At 46.6% G+C, this 18,400-nt stretch overlaps 3 protein-coding genes across 5 annotated transcripts; 2 read left to right on the forward strand and 1 right to left on the reverse strand.

The window, feature by feature from the left end:
• The first annotated feature begins 2,084 nt into the window (after positions 1-2,084).
• Positions 2,085-13,872, forward strand: rspo3 (R-spondin 3). Of its 3 annotated transcripts, none has more exons than XM_011605417.2 (7): positions 2,085-3,001; positions 6,580-6,774; positions 7,210-7,353; positions 7,590-7,736; positions 7,824-8,009; positions 12,387-12,497; positions 12,820-13,872. In XM_011605417.2, the coding sequence occupies exons 1-7, from the start codon at positions 2,902-2,904 to the stop codon at positions 12,849-12,851; spliced, it is 915 nt and encodes a 304-aa protein (XP_011603719.1). In that variant the 5' UTR covers positions 2,085-2,901; the 3' UTR covers positions 12,852-13,872. The 3 variants fall into 3 exon arrangements, 2 of the variants coding, with proteins under 2 accessions (XP_011603719.1, XP_003966018.1); XR_964664.2 differs by having other exon boundaries at positions 2,086-3,001; positions 12,387-12,716; XM_003965969.3 differs by having other exon boundaries at positions 2,086-3,001; positions 12,387-13,872.
• mdh2 (malate dehydrogenase 2, NAD (mitochondrial)) lies at positions 13,634-15,122 on the reverse strand. The gene has a single exon (XM_003965959.3). It carries the CDS (start codon positions 14,987-14,989, stop codon positions 13,976-13,978), a length of 1,014 nt encoding a protein of 337 aa, XP_003966008.1. The 5' UTR covers positions 14,990-15,122; the 3' UTR covers positions 13,634-13,975.
• A 31-nt stretch (positions 15,123-15,153) lies between these two features.
• LOC101067458 (E3 ubiquitin-protein ligase rnf146-like) lies at positions 15,154-18,393 on the forward strand. The gene is made up of 3 exons (XM_011605414.2): positions 15,154-15,312; positions 15,878-15,936; positions 16,093-18,393. The coding sequence occupies exon 3, from the start codon at positions 16,105-16,107 to the stop codon at positions 17,227-17,229; it is 1,125 nt and encodes a 374-aa protein (XP_011603716.2). The 5' UTR covers positions 15,154-15,312; positions 15,878-15,936; positions 16,093-16,104; the 3' UTR covers positions 17,230-18,393.
• Positions 18,394-18,400: the final 7 nt, after the last annotated feature.

The raw sequence follows: 18,400 nt of genomic DNA on the forward strand, positions 1-18,400 counted from the left end.
TGGTGTCAGAAGAAGGCATAACTGTGACTGTCCGCTGCCCTCATTTTGATGAGCTCGCTGCGTCCTTTTGCGCTAAACAAAGTCATCAATGACCGTCTGTAAACCTTCTATTCCCTTTCTATCATATGTCATGACACATTCACCCTGTACGTAAGCCTTGGATATTGGGTCAGATGTTGGGGTTTGGCAGGATTTGGCTTCTCGCTGGAGTGACGCGAGCCCCTCAACTCGTGTAGAGGCCGAGTGTCTGCGCTCACGTTGGATTTTTACCTTGGAGACTTGTGCAATGAAGGGAGCAAGAGCAGAAATGGCTGTTGACATCTGCAGTTTTGCGTGCCAAGCTTAGATGACGACATGGACGGTTCAAGGTTTAAATTAAAGCGAGGCTGCATCAGGACTGAACATGGGAGTGCAGGGGGGAAAGTGGGGGATTGTGGACGGCATCCCTGCTTAGGGCGGAGGTTTTGTGCACCTGCCCGCCTTCATTTACAGGTGACGAGTGATTCTCTCACTGGACGGTCACAGGGACTGACCAAGTGACCTTCACCTTCTGCACCCTTATGACGAACGAGCGCACACACGGACACAAAGATGAGCATTATTCCTCGATGTCCCAGTGGGAGGACAGAGATTTCAAAAGTGTTCGGAACATTTCGGGGGAGGTAGTTTTGGCTCTTTCCTTGGGGTTTTTTTCTTCAGTTTAGCAGGTAAGACTCAGTGTAGCTGTTTACACCTGCAGAATATCAAACTGGACTTTTGTCGCTTTGTAGATGTCGAATAAGGGCCCAGGTAACTGGCAGAATTGAAAAGATTGCATAAATCTGCAGCATATATCATATTTAAATTCACAATAGTTAGATCTGTTACTTGGGTTCTTTTCATTTCATACATTTAGGATTGTTATAGTGGCAGTGGTTTCAAACCTGTGACTTATTGTGCTGTAAACAAGGAGGTATTCCCATAAGGAGCTAGTGTAGCATTTCTTTCCAACCAATGAAAGACCAGAAGCCACAGTACCAGCACCGTGCACAGTGTTCCTCCTAAATATCAACACACCAGGCAGACAAATGAGGTTTTTCAACCCTGCTCTGGCCATTTAGGAGGTACGCATCTCTGTTTATTAGATTAAATATCTCCCCAAAAAATCCTTCAAACAAAGGCGATGGTGATAAATCATTTGGAGTAATGGCATTGCTGGTTAAAAAAAAGAAGTCCCTGGAACTTTTTCAGCTGAGATTTAAGTCTTGTCTCCCTTGGATCGGTCCTGGACGTTGTAACATCATCACACAAATATCGCGTGGAAGGTCAAGTACTCCAGTTAAGCATCGCTGATAGCCACGCGTGTGCAGGCCTCATGCCTTTGTGGAACTAGCGCCCTCTAGAGGCAATAGGGTGCGCTGCTGCTGCTGCTGCTGCTGCTGCTGCTGCTGCTGCTGCTGCCGCGGAGCAGGAATTTCTCCCTCCGCGCCGAATCAGCTGAAGTTAGAGCCGAACCATGTGTAGCTTCTGTCAATCTGGAAATCAGCAGGACGCAATCACGCGGCAATGGCATTCACTGTAATTAAAGATTTCCTTCTGTTTTACTTACCGGTAATTCCTTTTACAATTTAAATGTATCGCCAGAACATTTCATACTAGAACAAAATGAGCGCAGTCTTAACATTCTTTCTGAGCTCACTGAGAATGAGTAAATCTCTGGAAACGACTAGACGTGTTAATTAGCAACTTTATTTGTTCTTCAGGTTTCTGAGCTGATGTAATTTTTCCTCTCGTCTGCGTCCAGAATATGTTTTAAATTGTGTCGATTCGGATGCAGATTCTGGACATGTTTTAATGGGTTTAGGGGGACATTTTTGGGAACTGGTGGGGCGTTTTCATCACATGAAAAAAAAACACTTACAACATGGCTGAAGGTAAGAATCAGAGAAGCTACCGTGGACAAATTCATGGCCAAAAATGAAATGATTTATGCTTTCTCCCTCTCTCTCTGCCTCTCCCTCTCTCTCGCTGGGGTGGGGGTGCGGGGCTTGTCCTCTAAATAAACTTTGCAGCTCATAGTATCAGAAAGAGAGAGAGAGAGAGAGACAGAGAGAGAGGGAGAGAGACACAGAGAGGGGGCTGAAGTCATCAGCCGGCCGACAGAAGGGGAGTGAATGGGTCCTGCACGCAAAGCAGAAAAGCGCTGAAAGTGCGGAGGTTGACTTTGGTTCAGCGGCGTGCCGCCAACTGCGAGCAACAAAGGAGATGTGCGTGTGCGTTTGACAGCCTGACGAACTACAAAACCTTCACTCTTCCCATCCAACGATTGCTGTTTTCCACTGTCGCGGCTTTCAATTTTTAACTGAGGCTGAAAATGATGTAAAGACTCTCGGCGCGCCTGGCACGCACCCCGGGACGCACAGCGCATCTCCATTGAGACAGAGAGAGTAAGGCAGAGGGAGCTGAAAGGTCATTTGTGAGTCCTGTACACGAAGAGAACTTTTGAGAGTCTCGTTGGGCACGAAACAAAACCCGATTGATCATCTCTACTTACGCTAATGGTCATTTGTTGACGTGCCTCTGTGCGCAAAAGGACGAGGATCCAGCTTTTGGAGTGTTTGCTTCGTGAGTCGTAAGGGAATGCTCTTCATCACAGCACGGATCACTGTTCCCTGACTGCCTGGCTTTCCTGGCACTTATGAAGGTCCGATCCAGGATGTTACAGTTGAAGCGGCCCAGGCATCTTTGGGCCACCGTACACCACCATCATCACATATCACCCCATAACTGGGGGTCCCGCTGAGTTAAGGAATCGACTTCCACGCTCTGCCTCCGTCTATAGGGGAGGAAAACGGAATCGTATCCGATAAGTGAACTGGTGAACATTGATATTGGCTTTACAAGTCTCATCTCCGGGCTACTATGCAATTACATCTGATCTCCTTTGTGTTGATCATCTTGCATTGCATGGATTACACTGGTTGTCAGCAGCACAGCAGCTCCAGGCACTGGCAACATAAACGTGAGTATTACAAATAAAGGGCGAGACGCCCGGAGTTTGGTGCACACGCGGGATTTTAATGTTTAAATTCCCAAATTTGCTATTACACTCTAATGCTGCTGTCTAGAAAAACGTACAGGTCAAATAACGAACTGTCACGTTGTGGTTTGGCCATAGTTTATAGTGAATAACTCCCACACGGGCGCAGTTTAAAAACGGAGGGTGAGGGTTTTAAGATTTATTTCTCCCCACTTCATTTTTTTTAAAAGAACTGTGGAGTATGAATCTTTAGGTAGATTATGAGTGTTCCATTATTCTTAACTTCAGTCATTTATTACACCTATTCTAAATTTTCAACCATATACTTTAATGTACCAGGTTAGTTCTACGTTCAATTCGTGATTCTTGTCCTATTTTTTTTTTTTTTTTTTTTTTTTTACTTTACGCTGAATATGCAGCAACTAACCTTAATTGGCTCTTAATTGTCTGGCTGGAGCCGGGGAACGCGCTCCTCTGCTGCGCCTGTCTCCCGTCGCTCTCTAGCGGTCACAGCAGCGCTCTGGTGCGTCGCTGTGGTTCGGTGACGCAGGCGGGTTTCCACAACTCTAAACCAAATGGGCTATAGTCGTTTGGTAAAGCCCACTGGTGTTAGTCCGTATCAGAAAGTCAACCCAATGTCTCCTCTTGAAAACACGTATAATTTTTGTCCAGTTAAATTATTCTGTGGTTGTACTTTTGAGGTTCTCCAGATGTTCTACATGACCCATCTGTTGGAATAACTGGAATATTCCATGTATCCCTTTGCCAGCGTGGCTTAAAACTGTCTGTGATTTACAGTAATAGACGTTGGGAGTGATGTTTTTATCCATGCCATCTGTGGCTATGTCCTCGTACATCTTTTTTTTTATCAGAGACCTCAGATCTGTGTAATTCTTGATTTCTCCCCACATGGCCACCAAAGAAGAGTGCTGTAGCATCTACAGTGTGTTTATTTATAACATCTTAAGAGAGGTCCTGGGATGGCAGTTATTTTCCAGAACAGATCAAATTGCTTTTCAGGGTTTCACCCAGCATGTATACATCTATTTCCATGTGGAATAAATTCAAATGATATATTGACAAAATCCCCCGAAAAGACCGTGTTCAATAAGCACATTGTCCTGATTTGAATGTTTTTGCTCTGCACATATGTAGATGTTGTGGTGTCACATTTGTATACAGTGCATCAAGACACACAGATTATCTCATTTGAGTGTTTAGATTCCTCTAAACAATAATAAGGAGCCTCTCGACTGTGAGTAACAAGTGGCAAAAAGGTCCACTTGACATCATCTGCATCTGTCTCACTGCAGCCAGACGGAAAACAGTATTAAATGTGTGTTTAGGATAAAGAAAAGATGCTCAAAACGGCTTTAAAACAAGGATGAAGGATGAAATCTGTCCCCCCCTTTTCCCAGTCCAAGCTACAAACCTCCAGCTCTGACTCAGTAATTGACAGGACTTTTAGGAATACCAGCTTCATCCATGGCTGTGATACACTGTGCACTTGTGGAGATATCCGGGTGGTGAAGGGGTGAACGCGTCCAGAGGGAAAGAGGGGGGATAAGTGTGAGATGGGAGTCAATGACCACTGAGTCAAGTGGCCAAAATCACCACGCAGAGGCTGAGCCAGAGTTCCGAGCTTCCTGTCAGTGCTGATGATGCACCCCTGTCAGTTCATGGGGTTTAATGATATATGTCATATAGTTCAGCTCAGTCAAAGTTTAACAAAGACCTGGATTTTTATCCTAAAGCTCGAATATGGATCCATCCTACATGCAGAATTAGGCGTCATTCCTTCTTTGCTGCAGTTTCCTTTTATTGAACATAAAAAAAATGTATGTATGTGAGGTATGTATGTTGATGAGAGTCGGCTGCTGTTTTTTGCAAGATAGAACTGTACATCTTCGTTTTGGTTCTTTGTGGGTTTTTTGTGAGGGCAAGGGCACAATTTCTGCATCTTAAGAGGTCTGCGAACCAGGGCAGTTTGGCAGGAACAAATGTGGGCAAGTAGACAACAGCTTTTGTGGAGATATTTCAAACAAAGTCTTCATGATCTACGGCAGCTTAAGCCGGAGCCGAGGGCTCCAAATTTAGATCCCTGGCACAGAACGTCAAGGCTAGAAATGAAATAAGGATTATTTTTAAAGAACGAACAATTCTTTGAGTGCATTTAGGGGATGCTTCAAAATTTTCCCACAGCGTTACCCCAACACCAAACCTGGGAATAGTTTGAAGACATAAAATGGGTTTGCTCCCACAGTCTAAAGTTGGATATATTATGTCCAACATTATATCATATTAATATAATTATATCCATATTCTAGCATATTATGTGATGGATTGCTGGCCTGTCAGAGGTGTATCTGGAATAATCTCCAGCATCACCTGATGAGGAAGATCCATCTTTTTTCCAGTTATGACATGTTTCATTGATGTCACGTCCCCATTATATCCCTTAACATCGTCATTTCAGTTTTTCTATCAACTATTAAGTTCAATTTTGCCTACATTCATTGCCATCTGGCAGGAGAAATACTTTTATTTAAACCCCTGTGGCAGAATGTCCAAATGTTGAACTTAAAACTTTTATTTTGATATGCAACATGTAACTTTTACTTTCAAAATACAGTTGGCACAAAGATGGTCACGTGCAGTTTAAAAAGAACCAGAACTTATTATATATTATTAAGACATTGGGGGTTAAAAAAAGGCAATTATAGTTTATCATTTGCATAAACACAGCAGTATGTGTATCAGCATTGTGTTTGGAGACATGATCCTATAATGAAACACTGACGTGTGCGTGATAACAACCCTTGTTTGTCTTTTACTGATCAGCTGGCAGAAATATTGTAAAATTAAATAATGAAGAAATACATTCATATCAAATCGATTAAAACCAAAACATCTGGTTTCAGGTATTGTTTCAGCCTTGGATGGGACTTCAGGGCACTTGGTGCGATTCTGGGGAGTAAAGCAGAAATCTTGGATATTTTCTTTTTCCAAATACTGAAAGCAGTTTTCTTTTCTGATTCTGGTTTACTATAAATCGATGCATTGTGACCTCTTCATATACATCCCGCGGGCTCTAACTTGACATCAATGCTGCAACGTTTTAGATCCTTTCCTACTTTTCCTTACAACCTCCGCAAAATAGGGGGCGATCACTTTTATTGCACCATGAGGACAAACGCATGAAATTCTATCATTGAAAATTTCAATTGCGTTTTGTTAGGACCTAAAATGGGTCTCTTGGAGCTAAATTTGTGACCATGGCCCAAATAAATTAGCTTCAGCGTTAGAGTTAGGCTGGCAGAAAGCCAGTCTTTGGCTGCGGGAGTGGAGCGAATTCCAACTGTGAGCTTTGAAAGAGAGAAAGGGTGGTTTTACTGGCACAGGCAATGCTAAAGGTTCTGACACACAGCTATAGCGATGGAGAAATCTCTAAAACCTCCCGTAGCAAGTCAAAGATGATCACTTCTGCCCCTCTAATTAACCCTTTAGACTTGAGAATATTTTCATGCAACTTGAAATTTGTTCTCTAATGTCCCGGACAGAGATCTCTGGTGTGAGCTCAGGGTGCCAGCAGGGTGGCTGTCTCACCTGCTCTGACTACAATGGCTGCCTGTCCTGCAAACCACGCTTCTTCATGCACTTGGAGAGGATTGGGATGAAGCAGATCGGGGTGTGCGTGACTTCCTGCCCTCCCGGCTTTTATGGCACACGTTTTCCAGAAAGAAGTCCCTGCACGAGTAAGAGAACATTTGTTTGTGTGTATTTGTTTTTTTTAAGTGTATGTATATGAAATATATCTTTGCATCACGTGTGTTAGTGTACCACTGTGAGTATTAGCCAGATCTGTGTTTATGTCCTTCTGCCACTAGTCTGTTCCAAGTCACAGCTCCGAAGCACTGCTTTGAAATATGGCGCCGCAGCACAGATGTGTCCACACAGCATGTACTCAAACGAGTGAAAAATGTGATGCCTCTCCCGTACTGCATGTTTCCTTGGAGTGGTGCTAAATTAAATCAAGTGTGTCGGTGTATAAGACATCAATCTGAACCCTTAACTGTATTCCCAGTGAGACGTGCAACACGGTGACATGGTGTATATTTAACATGCGGGACGCACTTGATAACTTATGGTTTAAATAAACGCCGGCGGTGGGTCTGTTTTTCTTTGTCAAGAGTGCAGGTCAGAGTGTGACTCCTGCTTCGCCAAGAACTTCTGCACGCGGTGCCGAGCAGGATTCTACCTTCACCTGGGCAAATGCCAGGAGACCTGCCCCGAGGGGCTTGTCCGCAACGAAGCACAAAGGGAATGTGCTCCCAGTAAGTGCATGGTTTTTGGGTTGGATTTTGCAGGGATCCCCAAATGCAGTCCACGATGGCCATGGTTTGTCTTGGGTTTTCCTGTCCCATCAGGTAGACAATGATTTCACCTGGGGACTTTCCTCAGAGGAAGCGTTTTCTGCCCGGTAGAACAGAAAACCCGACCAGATCCTTGAAAAGTGGATTTGGGCACCCCAGATATAGACAGATGCACCTCAACGCGGTTGTCTTTGCAGAGTGCCCGGCAGACTGCGAGTCCTGTGTGAACAGTGAGACGTGCACGCGGTGCCGTCAGGGCCTGTACCTGCTGAGCGGGAGGTGCCACCACGTCTGCCCAGATGACTTCGAGCCCAGTGACAAACTCATGGAGTGCACACCTCAAGGTCCGTCTGAGCGGAAGGTTGTTCAGAAGCCACAAAATCGTGTACCACTGAAAAACGAAAGCGATTTTTTTGTCTCCCTCAATTTAGTGCACTGTGAGGTTGGCGAATGGAGCGAGTGGAGCCCCTGTTCTCGCTCTGGCAGAACCTGCAGATTCAAGCGCGGCCAAGAAACCCGTACACGGCAGGTCCTCCGGTACCCTTCGCCCTTCGGGAATCCCTGTCCTGAGATCTCAGAGATCAAGGAGTGCCTTGTCAAGAGGCGGAAATGTCCAGGTAAAGCAAAATGTGTCCCTGGGAAAGCACAACACCGGCTGCAGTAGCCGTTCACCCACCACAGTCGGTGCCAACAGCGAATTTGCGACTCATGGCACAGGGTCCCAGTCCCAATGAAGTCCAGACCTCGCTGCTTTAGCCTGTCTAATCAGAGCTGCTGATTCTTCCGCTCGGGACTACGACTGTTTACTCAGAGGATTGTCATTGTGGTCAGAGTGAGGACAGCGGGGGGAACACGCATGTGCGATGTTGCAATGGGTACGTTATGTGTTTTCCCACGAGACCTCTTGGGATTGTCGAACAGAAAAACAGGTTTTCTGCTCCGAGCAAACGGGGATAGCGTGATCACTCGTGATGGGGAGGAGAGTAAAAACTGCTTTCAGACGGCTGCGTCCCTTTAGAAAAACCCAACACTCTGGCGTTCTTTTTTTTTTTAACGATCGCTTTTGTATTATGTGTGCGGGGTTGCAGTTGACTTGGTTGGCGGCTACGACTGGCTGTTTTCTAGCCTGGACTCTGTAGTGTTAAATGACAAATCGCAGACAGGGGAGGAGGTTGAGATCCAGCCCTCTGGGGCCTCACACTTACAGAACAAACAGTGTGTGTGTGTGTGTGTGTGTGTGTGTGTGTGTGTGTGTGTGTGTGTGTGTGTGTGTGTGTGCGTGCGTGCGTGCGTGTGTGTGTGTGTGTGTGTGATGCAGCAGAAAAGCAGTTGACTCCGGAGCAGAAACAGCCAGCTCAACATCAACATCCTTCCCCTGGGAGGCACGCGGCGACCAGGGGATCAGTATTGGTTTATCCCCACAGCTGCCAACACACACACACACACACACACACACACACACACACTCTCTCTCTCTCTCTCTTTCTCTCTCTCTCTCTATTTGAGTCTCTGAGTCAGACAAATGCATGCCTGGTTACACATTTGATACACACACACCATTTGACTCCTGCCACTTCACTTGGTGGTAATTTGTGAAGAGAGATCATTGGCTCGATGCGATTTGGATGCAGACTATAACATTTTGTCCTCTGTCACCCCTGCTGTCTTTTTCGCCCCCACTTGTATCTGTATTTCTATGCTCCGCCAATTCACCCCCCCTACCAACACACACACACGCATGCACACACTACTGCACCAAAGAAAACACAGCCCCCTATTTAAGCTCCCTGTTGCCACTCTGGGTCGGGGGCTGAGACTGGTGTGAAGTTGACAGCAGTGTTGATGTAGGCTGATCCTGGTGGAAGTGAGAGAGGGAGAGGGAGAGGGAGAGGGAGAGAGAGAGAGAGAGAGAGAGAGAGAGAGAGAGAGAGAGAGAGAGAGAGAGAGAAAGAAAGAAAGAAAGAAAGAAAGAAAGAAAGAAAGAAAGAATTTCAGTGGTGCTTGTTATTACCCAGTTGCCTCTAACTGCATCCGTGCTAAATGAGGGCTAATTACCTACTTTGGCGTGTTCTCTCCTCACTGTTTATGTTCTGCACACGCTAAGGGGTCAGTGGTCCGACCTCAGGGAGCCCTTTGGTAATCCCCCAGGAGCCTCCTCAGACACTGATACATCTTTTATTTTCTTACTTTTTTTTGCTATCGTGTTACTTGTAGATTGCACACATGACCAACACCAAAACAGTTTTTATCATGAAGTCAACTTTACCAGTATGATATCTGTCCTGTGTGTATGTGCAAGATATCCCCCCCAAAATCCAATATTTGACACAGTTTTGCATCCGGTCTCTTGTATCCGGTATATTTTAGCCTTGTTTCCTGTGCTTTAATATTTCTAAGTCTATATTAGTTTCAAATTTTGAGAACTAAATCTGCATAGCTCATAAGTTAAGAACAAAATAAGTGGCAAGAGCCAATGGCCCATTTAAAAATCTCAACCAGGTCCAAAATGTAGTTTAGACCAAAGATCATTTAATATTTTATATTCTTGGAATATAAATTTGAACTTTGGCCCTTCATCATCCACAAAGCCTAATTATGGATCTGATGACTGTCCAAAGTGCACACAGTAAACTCTGGAGGCAGCATTTTCACCAGTTGCACGTTTGCCTTCTAGCTTTTCTTATCATAGCTGCTATCGTTTTATTAAGTAATATTACAGGGCAACTGCAGCTTGCAGCCATTGCTTATAATCTTCATGCTGAACTGGAATAATCCACCCTGAATTATGAGCCCTGAGACCAGGTTCTTGCTGCACTGGGACAACCGCTTCAGAAAACTTGTAAAACTTTAGGAAACATGATGACATATTCGGGCCCGGAGTGGGAAAACTTGGCCCGGTTCCTCCATTTATCCGCGGCTGGAGATTCTGAATGTTTACACACACATCCTCATCCGCCGCTGTCTCTCTCAAGTTAATGCCGGCTAATTTGTCCTTCAGTGGACCCGTTGTTCACCTCTCTATCTCTGTATCCGGAGAGACTGTGTGCCCTCTGCAAACCCTTTAACTCCCACATACACATGGACAGATCTATTACAAATGAAGTTAAGCAAGCTGACAGCAGCGAATCATGAAGGGGGATTGATACACACACACACACACGCACACACGCACATATAGCCGTGGGCCAGGAATTCCACTTGAGGGACAGCCCATAGCCTTTAATCCCAGCCTGGCTCCCACCAGAAGATCCCTGGACGACAGAACGCCTGCCATGGAGGATGTGTCACAATTAAACTTACAATCCCCCTTCAACCCCACACACAGACACACACACAGACACATTTTCCCCGGTTCCCCGCCTCACCTTGTTCATTTGTCATGGATCTATTTCTGTCCCAGCCAGTAAAGCCTCTCAACGCTCTCAGTATAGTTTACAGAATCCTCCCTTCTAGAAGTTACAGCGTCAAGAGGACTCCGTCTGTACGTACATTGTCTTTCAAAGAACAGGAAATGACAGCGGTGATCAAACATTCTACACGAATGATCAGATTATTAGTCCAATTAATAACATTTGTAAATTCAACCAGCGCTGAACATCCCAAAGCATGTACAGGTGTCCCATCCATAGACCATCTCAAACACACACACCCAAATGTTCATCCAAATCTGGGACGGTTTGATAAACAGTATCCTGATCATCTCAACACTGGCATGTTGATTAGGTTTCTCCCCTGGCCCGACAAAAGCCGGGCTGGCTGCAGTATGACTAATCCTGTGAACTTGTAAATAGTTGTAAATGGTGTCAGGTCAGAGAAAACAATGAGAGCGAAGGGGACTTCCTGTGTTTATAGAGGACAGGGGCAGACCCTGAATGAGTCAGTGCACCAGATTACTCCATCTGCTCATCCATCCATGGACACATCTCCACCACCACCTTTGATTCACCATCTACCCCAAATTCACTGTCTTGTCAACATAAGTTTGGCGGTTCTGTGTCCCAGATGTGCACGTCTGCATTTATGCACATCCTCCGACCTACTTCTGCAGGTTACTTGGCATCGGTGGTCCGGAATGTACGGCTCAGGCGTGGCCCCTGGATCCACCCGGAGCTTGGGCATGATTAATGAACATGCACAGAGGCTGAGAATGAGCAAAGGGGGGGGACAAACATTAACAGGATGGGATGGAGACATAGAGAGACCTCTTTCTGCCTGTCTCTGTCTCGCTTTATCTCCCCATTTCTCTCTGGCTGCGTCTGTGCCTACTGCCTGCTTCAGCAGTTTCACAATCCCCGATTGGCTGGCTGGCCAGCCCAGCAGGCCGTGCTGCTCTGTTCCACGCACACATGAACAGCAGCCATACAACAACAGGAAAGGGCCTCCTCTGCTTTCACTTGCAGGTCCTGTCTCCAACCTCCCTGGGGGTGGATCTTGTTATCATCATTAATAACTGTAGCTCAAGCAGAGATAAACCTTCAGCATTCCATAACTCTCGGTTTTGTTTATGAGATGGTGTTGCAAGAACAGATACATTGGGGGGTTTATTTAAAGGTTTTCTATTTTGGACAATGGTCTGCTGATCATACAGTGAGGGGGGGTAGTTGTGATTTAACGCTGCCACCTTGCGGTGGGTGCGGAGATCGTCATGTAATGGTCTCCTAGATGATGGAAACGCGTTCTTACGTGTTATTTTTCTGTTATTAAATCATACTTGAGATCTAAGAGGCATTTCTTGTGATACGTGTTTATCATGTGCAGCTATAATTTAAACAATTTGTTCAGCTGTAGCAGATTTAAAGCTACTTTTATGGCTTCCTTTTTATCCCCCCTAAGGCTACATAATATCCATGGTTGTGCATCAATTATAGCTTAACAGACAAAACATGATTTGTATTAAGGAAAGATCATATTAATAAAAAACAAACATTTATTATCTGAAAGCCTCCGGGCAAGCTACAGTTTCTAATCTTCCCTTGTTTTCCAAATCTTTTCAGGGGGCCGACGGAATGAGCGGAAAGAGCAGCGGATTCGCAACAGGAAGGATAAGGAAACCCAGAACGGGCGACGGGAGAGGAAGAGGGAAAGGGAGCGAGAGAGGGACACAGGTGAACGAGAAGACTCTGATAACAGGAACAAAACGGAGCACAGGCATCGCAGAGGTCATGACCCAGACCCCGTGTGGGCTGAAGATGACCTTGTACAGTAGTGTTCGGGACGAACACCCCCTTTCACCTTCCCAGTCTCAGTCCCTCGCAGAACTTGCCCCGACCTCACCCACCGTCTGTCCCCTCGACCCCCCGTCTGTGGGGGTGTTGCTGCTACCTGTACGATTTAAATGTGTTAATGCACAAGTTTGTTGGGGCAAATTCAGCCACAAGGCTTTGGCCGCTATAAGACTTACAAGTCTTTTTCTTTCCTAACCTGTAGCCTCCACGCCTTCACTTCTGCCACTGAGATGATGCAGGAGACCCTGCTGAGACTCCTCTTCTTAGGACTGAATCGAAGAAGGAAAAAAAAAAAGGCGGGGGAAACATCTACAAATGTGTGGAGACAGAGGGACAAAGGCGACATCCTTGTCGAATTGCTTATTTAAAGAGGCCCCAGTACAGCAACGCGCATCTTGGTTTTTGAATGTAGATTTGGCAACATTACCTAGGACACGTGTTTATTATTGTTGTTCTTTAGATCTCTTTATTTGGTGCAGAATTTGTAAAGACAATAAAAGTTTGCTATGGGCATCTCGCAACATCTTGATGAATAACAGATGTAGGAACACCTGCATGCTGTGAAGGAAACCGGTCAGAAAAACCCAAATGTGTAGCCTTTAGACAAAAGCTGTTTGAACGAGGGGAAAAAAGTGATTAAAAATCAAATCACTATTGGATTTTTGTTTGTGTACATTGAAATCTGTGCTCTCTTAAAAGCTCAACTGGGAACCAAAGGCACCTGTATGTCTAATAAAACTATAATGGGTTTGTGTGTCCGTTTCTTCACCAACGACAGAACCATGCAACGCTGCAAAGCTATAAAACCCAGAGTTAATGTCATTTGAAACTCAATACAGTACAAAGCTAATAATGGAGGGGTCAAAGGTCACTGCTGCAGGAGGGCGTAGCACATGATCCAGTTAAAAGAACAGACTTTAATGACATGAAGTTAAGCATCCAGCAAGGATTTCCATAAGCTCCACACAGCTTAAAAAAGTCCTCCAGGTTTTGATCAATAAAACCAGTGAAAAAAGTTTGAGTCTTAACTTTTGTTTTATTCGGTCGAGTGTTGCTCATCAGTAACATCTATCTGCATCGACAGGTGAAATATCATAATCTCTGCCTTTTAGCCAGCAAACGCTGCCATCAAGGGCAACTGCAGATAAAAATTTTACATTTGCAAACTGTATAAGACGGTACAGTATGTTCAGAAATCCAAAGTGCAAGATGAAAACTGAAACTAGAGGAAAGAATAAGCGATTTCTGAACAACGGCGGGCTGACAAAAACTAAAACACCATCACAGATCTTGACATTTACCCAGATGCGTTCAAAGATGGAACAAAGCTGCGGTTTATCTTAAATTACTGCCCCTGTTCACTTCATTTTGGACACAAAGTCTTCGCCTTTCTTGATGGAGGACTTCAGCTCATCCATGGCGTCGGCCACCAGCTTCTCCTCAAAGGCAGACAGCTTGCCGAGCCCGAGGTTCTTCTCGATGCCGTTCTTCCCCAGAAGAAGAGGTGTGGAGAAGTACTTGCACTCCGTCTCCTCGGATCTGACAAAGGCGCACTCAACCACGCCTTCCTTCCCGTTCATGGCATCCAGGACGGAGAAGGTGAAGCGGGCTCCGGCGTAGGCCATAGAGAGGGTGGCGGATCCAGCTCCAGCCTTGGCCTTCACCACCTCGGTACCGGCCTCCTGGATTCTGCCTGTCAGAGCAGCCAGCTGTTCAGCGGGGAACTCGACCTTCGGGGTGCACTGGGAAATGAGGGGAATGATGGTCTTCCCGGCGTGACCCCCAATGACGGGCACATTGACACGAGCCGGGTCGAGACCTTTGAGCTCAGCCACAAAGGTGTTTGCTCTGACAATGTCCAGGGTCGTGACACCGAAGACTCTGTTGGGGTTGTACACTCCGTGCTTCTTCATGACCTCCGATGTGATCGGGATGGTGGAGTTGACAGGGTTGGCGATGATGCAGAGCATGGCCTCGGGACAGTGGCGGGCGCAGGCATCGGCCAGGGTGGCTACGATGGTGGCGTTGGTGTTGAAGAGGTCATCGCGAGTCATGCCGGGTTTCCTGGGAACTCCGGCGGGGATGACCACGACGTCGCAGCCTTTCAGTGCATCGCCCAGCTGGTCCGGGCCCATGTGGCCGGTCACCTGCGCCTTGGTTTCGATGTGGCTGAGGTCTGCGGCCACACCGGGTGTGTGGGCAATATCATACAGGGAGAGCTGACTCACCAGGGGGCTGTTCTTGAGAAGCAGTGATAGCGGCTGGCCTATACCGCCGGACGCTCCAAGGACCGCCACCTTGGCGTTGTTCTGCGCGGAGGTGGACAGGTTCCGAGCGAGGCGGGCGGTCGGTCTCACGGCACGGGAAAACATTTTGTTCCGGGAAGTTTCTTACTGTTGCGTTGGTTAAATAAAACGAGAAATTGCTGAAGAGCCCCTCTCCTCTGTGACACTAACGTCCTCTAGCCACGAGCGAACAGGAAGACGGCGAACAGACATGCGCAGTAAATACGCCTGCGTCGCACCTACGTCATCACGCACAGTGACGCCATCGACTGTAATTCAGGCTGTCTTTTCTTTTTTTTCCTGGGTGAAAACAAAGCCAGTTAACATTGAAAGTCGCTGAATTGGCAGTGGAAGTCAGTGCATTGCGCCCATCGCTAGTCTGCAGCCCGCCGTCCTAGTTGACTCCGATGGTAAGGCTTGTCTTGCCTCCTTTGTTGTGGCCATGCTAACGCTAGGTAACGCCGTCAGATGAATCCCGTCTATTTGCTGGAGTCAGAGCGGACACTTTAGCCTAGCCTCTGTTAGCTACAACAGGTCTTATTGTTGTGCTCATTCCCTCAGTCTATGGGATCCTTTGTGCTCTTTAATCTGCATTTGTGCGTGTAACGGCAGCCAAGTGTGTGTAATAGCTGCTTTAATGTCCCTGGCTAAACTACTTTGCATATAGGCTGGCCCCAGTTTGGATGCATATCATATCGTTAGCTTTTGTCCATTTATTAATTTATTTTTTGCCTCGAGTGTCCTAGCTCTCATCAGGAATGCTGGCTGAACGCACAAGCTTACATCCCCAAAGAGCAGCCTTTTTCTTTCAAATACTATTCTATTTTTCGTAAAAGCTCGTTGAATTAACGTAGGCTTGGAAGTAATCCGTTTTAAGGCCAGGCTTTAAGTGCTACATTCCATTGTCTAAATCGTCGCTGCATAAGAAATGATTTTGTGTTAGTTTTCCTGAAAGTGCTCTGTTCCCCTTGGCAGTGGCAGGTTTGAAGGTCCCTCAGCTCTCCTAATGTCACACAAGCATTAAGGATCCTTCAGTAAGTGTCAAACATCTTTTATTAATATTTTGGTGTTGTGGCTTATAGTACAGCGTTTATATGGGCAGTTGTGAGGTGACAATGAAATTGTCTTAGTTTAAAATCCCAGATCGTCTTGAGTCTGTACGTTCACTGTACCTTTTGTATTCATTCCAGTACTTCCTAAGGATGGCTAGTTGTGGGGAGGTAGACCACTCTGTTAGCTCACTTCCATCCAGTAAGAAAGGTGGCAACAGCAGTGGAAGAGGCGACAGTGCGGAATCATCATGTTCCGCCTCCAGCACCTCGTCGCCGGCGCTGTCTGTACCGGAATGTGCCATCTGCCTGCAGAGCTGCGTCCACCCGGTCCAGCTGCCGTGCCATCACGTCTTCTGTTTCTTGTGCGTGAAGGGAGCCTCCTGGCAGAGTAAACGCTGTGCTCTCTGCAGACAGGAAGTACCGGACGACTTTCTGGAAAGGCCGACGCTACTCTCCCCAGAAGAGCTGAAGGCATCCGCGGGAGGTCGGGGCGGGGCGTCCAGCGATCACGCCTGGTATTACGAAGGTCGCAATGGATGGTGGCAGTATGATGAGCGAACCAGCCGCGAGCTGGAGGACGCTTTCTCCAAGGGCAAGAAAACGGCTGAAATGCTGATCGCTGGCTTTTTGTATGTAGCTGACTTGGAGAACATGGTACAGTACAGGCGCAACGAGCACGGCCGTAGGCGTAAGATTAAGAGGGACGTTTTGGATATCCCTAAAAAGGGAGTAGCGGGACTTCGTTTGGACACTGAGGGTGTGACCGGGGCAGCGGGCCGGGAGAACTCTGCTGATGGGGCTGATACCACAGTAGCAGGTGCACAGCAGCAGGTCCCAGCTGCCGTAGCGGCCCCTCCGGCCTCTGCCAGACCACCCGTCTCACTCGGCGGTCAGCCTGGCAGCAGCGACGGCGCGGCTCTGGAGGATGCTTTGTCCCAGCTGCATATCAACATCAGGCCCACGCCCTCTCACAATCGCCCTGAGGCGGAGGAAGGACAGGACGAAGATGAGGACGAGGAAGTCTCGCCCTCCAGGTCCTCGGACCCGCACACATCTGTCGACGAGTCTGGCAACGGAGACTCGAGTGACGACGAAGAGGAGGACGAGGAGGAGGAGGAAGGGGGTGATGTGGAGCCGTGGGACAGGAGGCTGCGAAGACAAAGACTGAACCCAGAGGACAGAGCCCCACCTGGAGCAGAGTCCGCCCCTCCTCCTCCTTCATCCAGCGGTAGATCCAGGATGCCGGACGGCCAGTGCACAGTGACTGAAGTGTGAGGTTCTTGCTTCATCTCCACCAAACGGCTCAATTATTCCACGCTGTCATTTGATTTTCATACAACAGCCACGGTTCCAAATCAGTTTTTGGTGCCTGTTTTTATGCTTCAATCGGTTTGTCACAGATGGATACAACATGCTTGTCAACCAGGGGAGAAGATCACGTGAGAGGTGGGCGCATCAGATATAGTGGCGTTGGTCAGAAGCCATCAGCGTGCTCGCTCCAGGCCATTTGAATGCAGGCATATCAAGGTTTTAAATCATTCAAATTTCAGATCTGTGACATTTGGGGAAATGCACAGAAATTGGGCTGTGTTTTGAAACACACCCGTGTCTTTAAGCATTGTCAGGAGCAGCTGCATTCTAACTCTCCGCTCTTTAACTCTCTCAGCTAATACGACACGCAGAAACGGGGTCACGCTGTCGGACGGCTCCTGACAATTCTAGCCTTTTCCAGCTTCTGCTCTCATTTATGAGGTCTGCCCTAAATTGTCACTTGCAGTTTTGAACTTTAGCATCTATTTGTGCGATAACACTCTGGTTTATTCATGTGATGTTAGGAGAAATGCCCCCCCCACCAATCATGTGGTTACTTTGTTACGCAACAGAGTGCAACTAAACTAATAATACAGCTCATGGGGCCGCAGGATTTAGTGGTTACACACAAGGGTTCTGTTGATTCTCCCTTAAATTGCCACCATCTGAAATTATAGACACTGCTCTACATGAATGTGCATATGCAAGTTATTTTAAATCTCCCAGCCTTAACTAATTGGCATTTTATCGTGAGGTATCGGTGTTTTGAATTTGCTGAAGCCTTGCTTGTACCCCGGCTACTCTCAATTGGTGTCTTTTAAAAGGTTTTTTGTGATTTGTGCTTGTTGAAGAGAGTTTTTAAGCACCATCAGTGGGCAGGATGTGGCGGACTGATATTTCCCTGTTTGTTTTAGACTTGTTTTTTTGTGTGTATTTCTTCTGGTTGTTAATCCACCTGTGTGTGACGTGCGGCTGCCAATTTTGAGGTTTTGAATTGCATACACGCGTCTATCATCAGATCAATCTTAGGCTTTCCATTCTGAAGAATTCATTTTGTGTAACAATTTTTTGCTTGTTAACATTTTTGGTTACACGTAATTTAAGAATAAATCATTTCATTAACCTAAAGAATTTC

This window comes from Takifugu rubripes, chromosome 7 (assembly GCF_901000725.2).
Source record: "Takifugu rubripes chromosome 7, fTakRub1.2, whole genome shotgun sequence".
Classification (NCBI taxonomy): Eukaryota; Metazoa; Chordata; class Actinopteri; order Tetraodontiformes; family Tetraodontidae; genus Takifugu; species Takifugu rubripes.

What these genes read in the sequence shown, in the direction of transcription:
- mdh2 (XM_003965959.3), bottom strand. Translation starts at nt 14,989, where the DNA reads ATGTTTTCCCGTGCCGTGAGACCGACCGCCCGCCTCGCTCGGAACCTG.
- rspo3 (XM_003965969.3), top strand. Translation starts at nt 2,902, where the DNA reads ATGCAATTACATCTGATCTCCTTTGTGTTGATCATCTTGCATTGCATG. An exon ending in AGAAAGAAGTCCCTGCACGA is followed by an intron (nt 6,775 to 7,209) that starts GTAAGAGAACAT and finishes TTCTTTGTCAAG; the next exon opens with AGTGCAGGTCAGAGTGTGAC. An exon ending in CATGGAGTGCACACCTCAAG is followed by an intron (nt 7,737 to 7,823) that starts GTCCGTCTGAGC and finishes CCCTCAATTTAG; the next exon opens with TGCACTGTGAGGTTGGCGAA.
- LOC101067458 (XM_011605414.2), top strand. Translation starts at nt 16,105, where the DNA reads ATGGCTAGTTGTGGGGAGGTAGACCACTCTGTTAGCTCACTTCCATCC.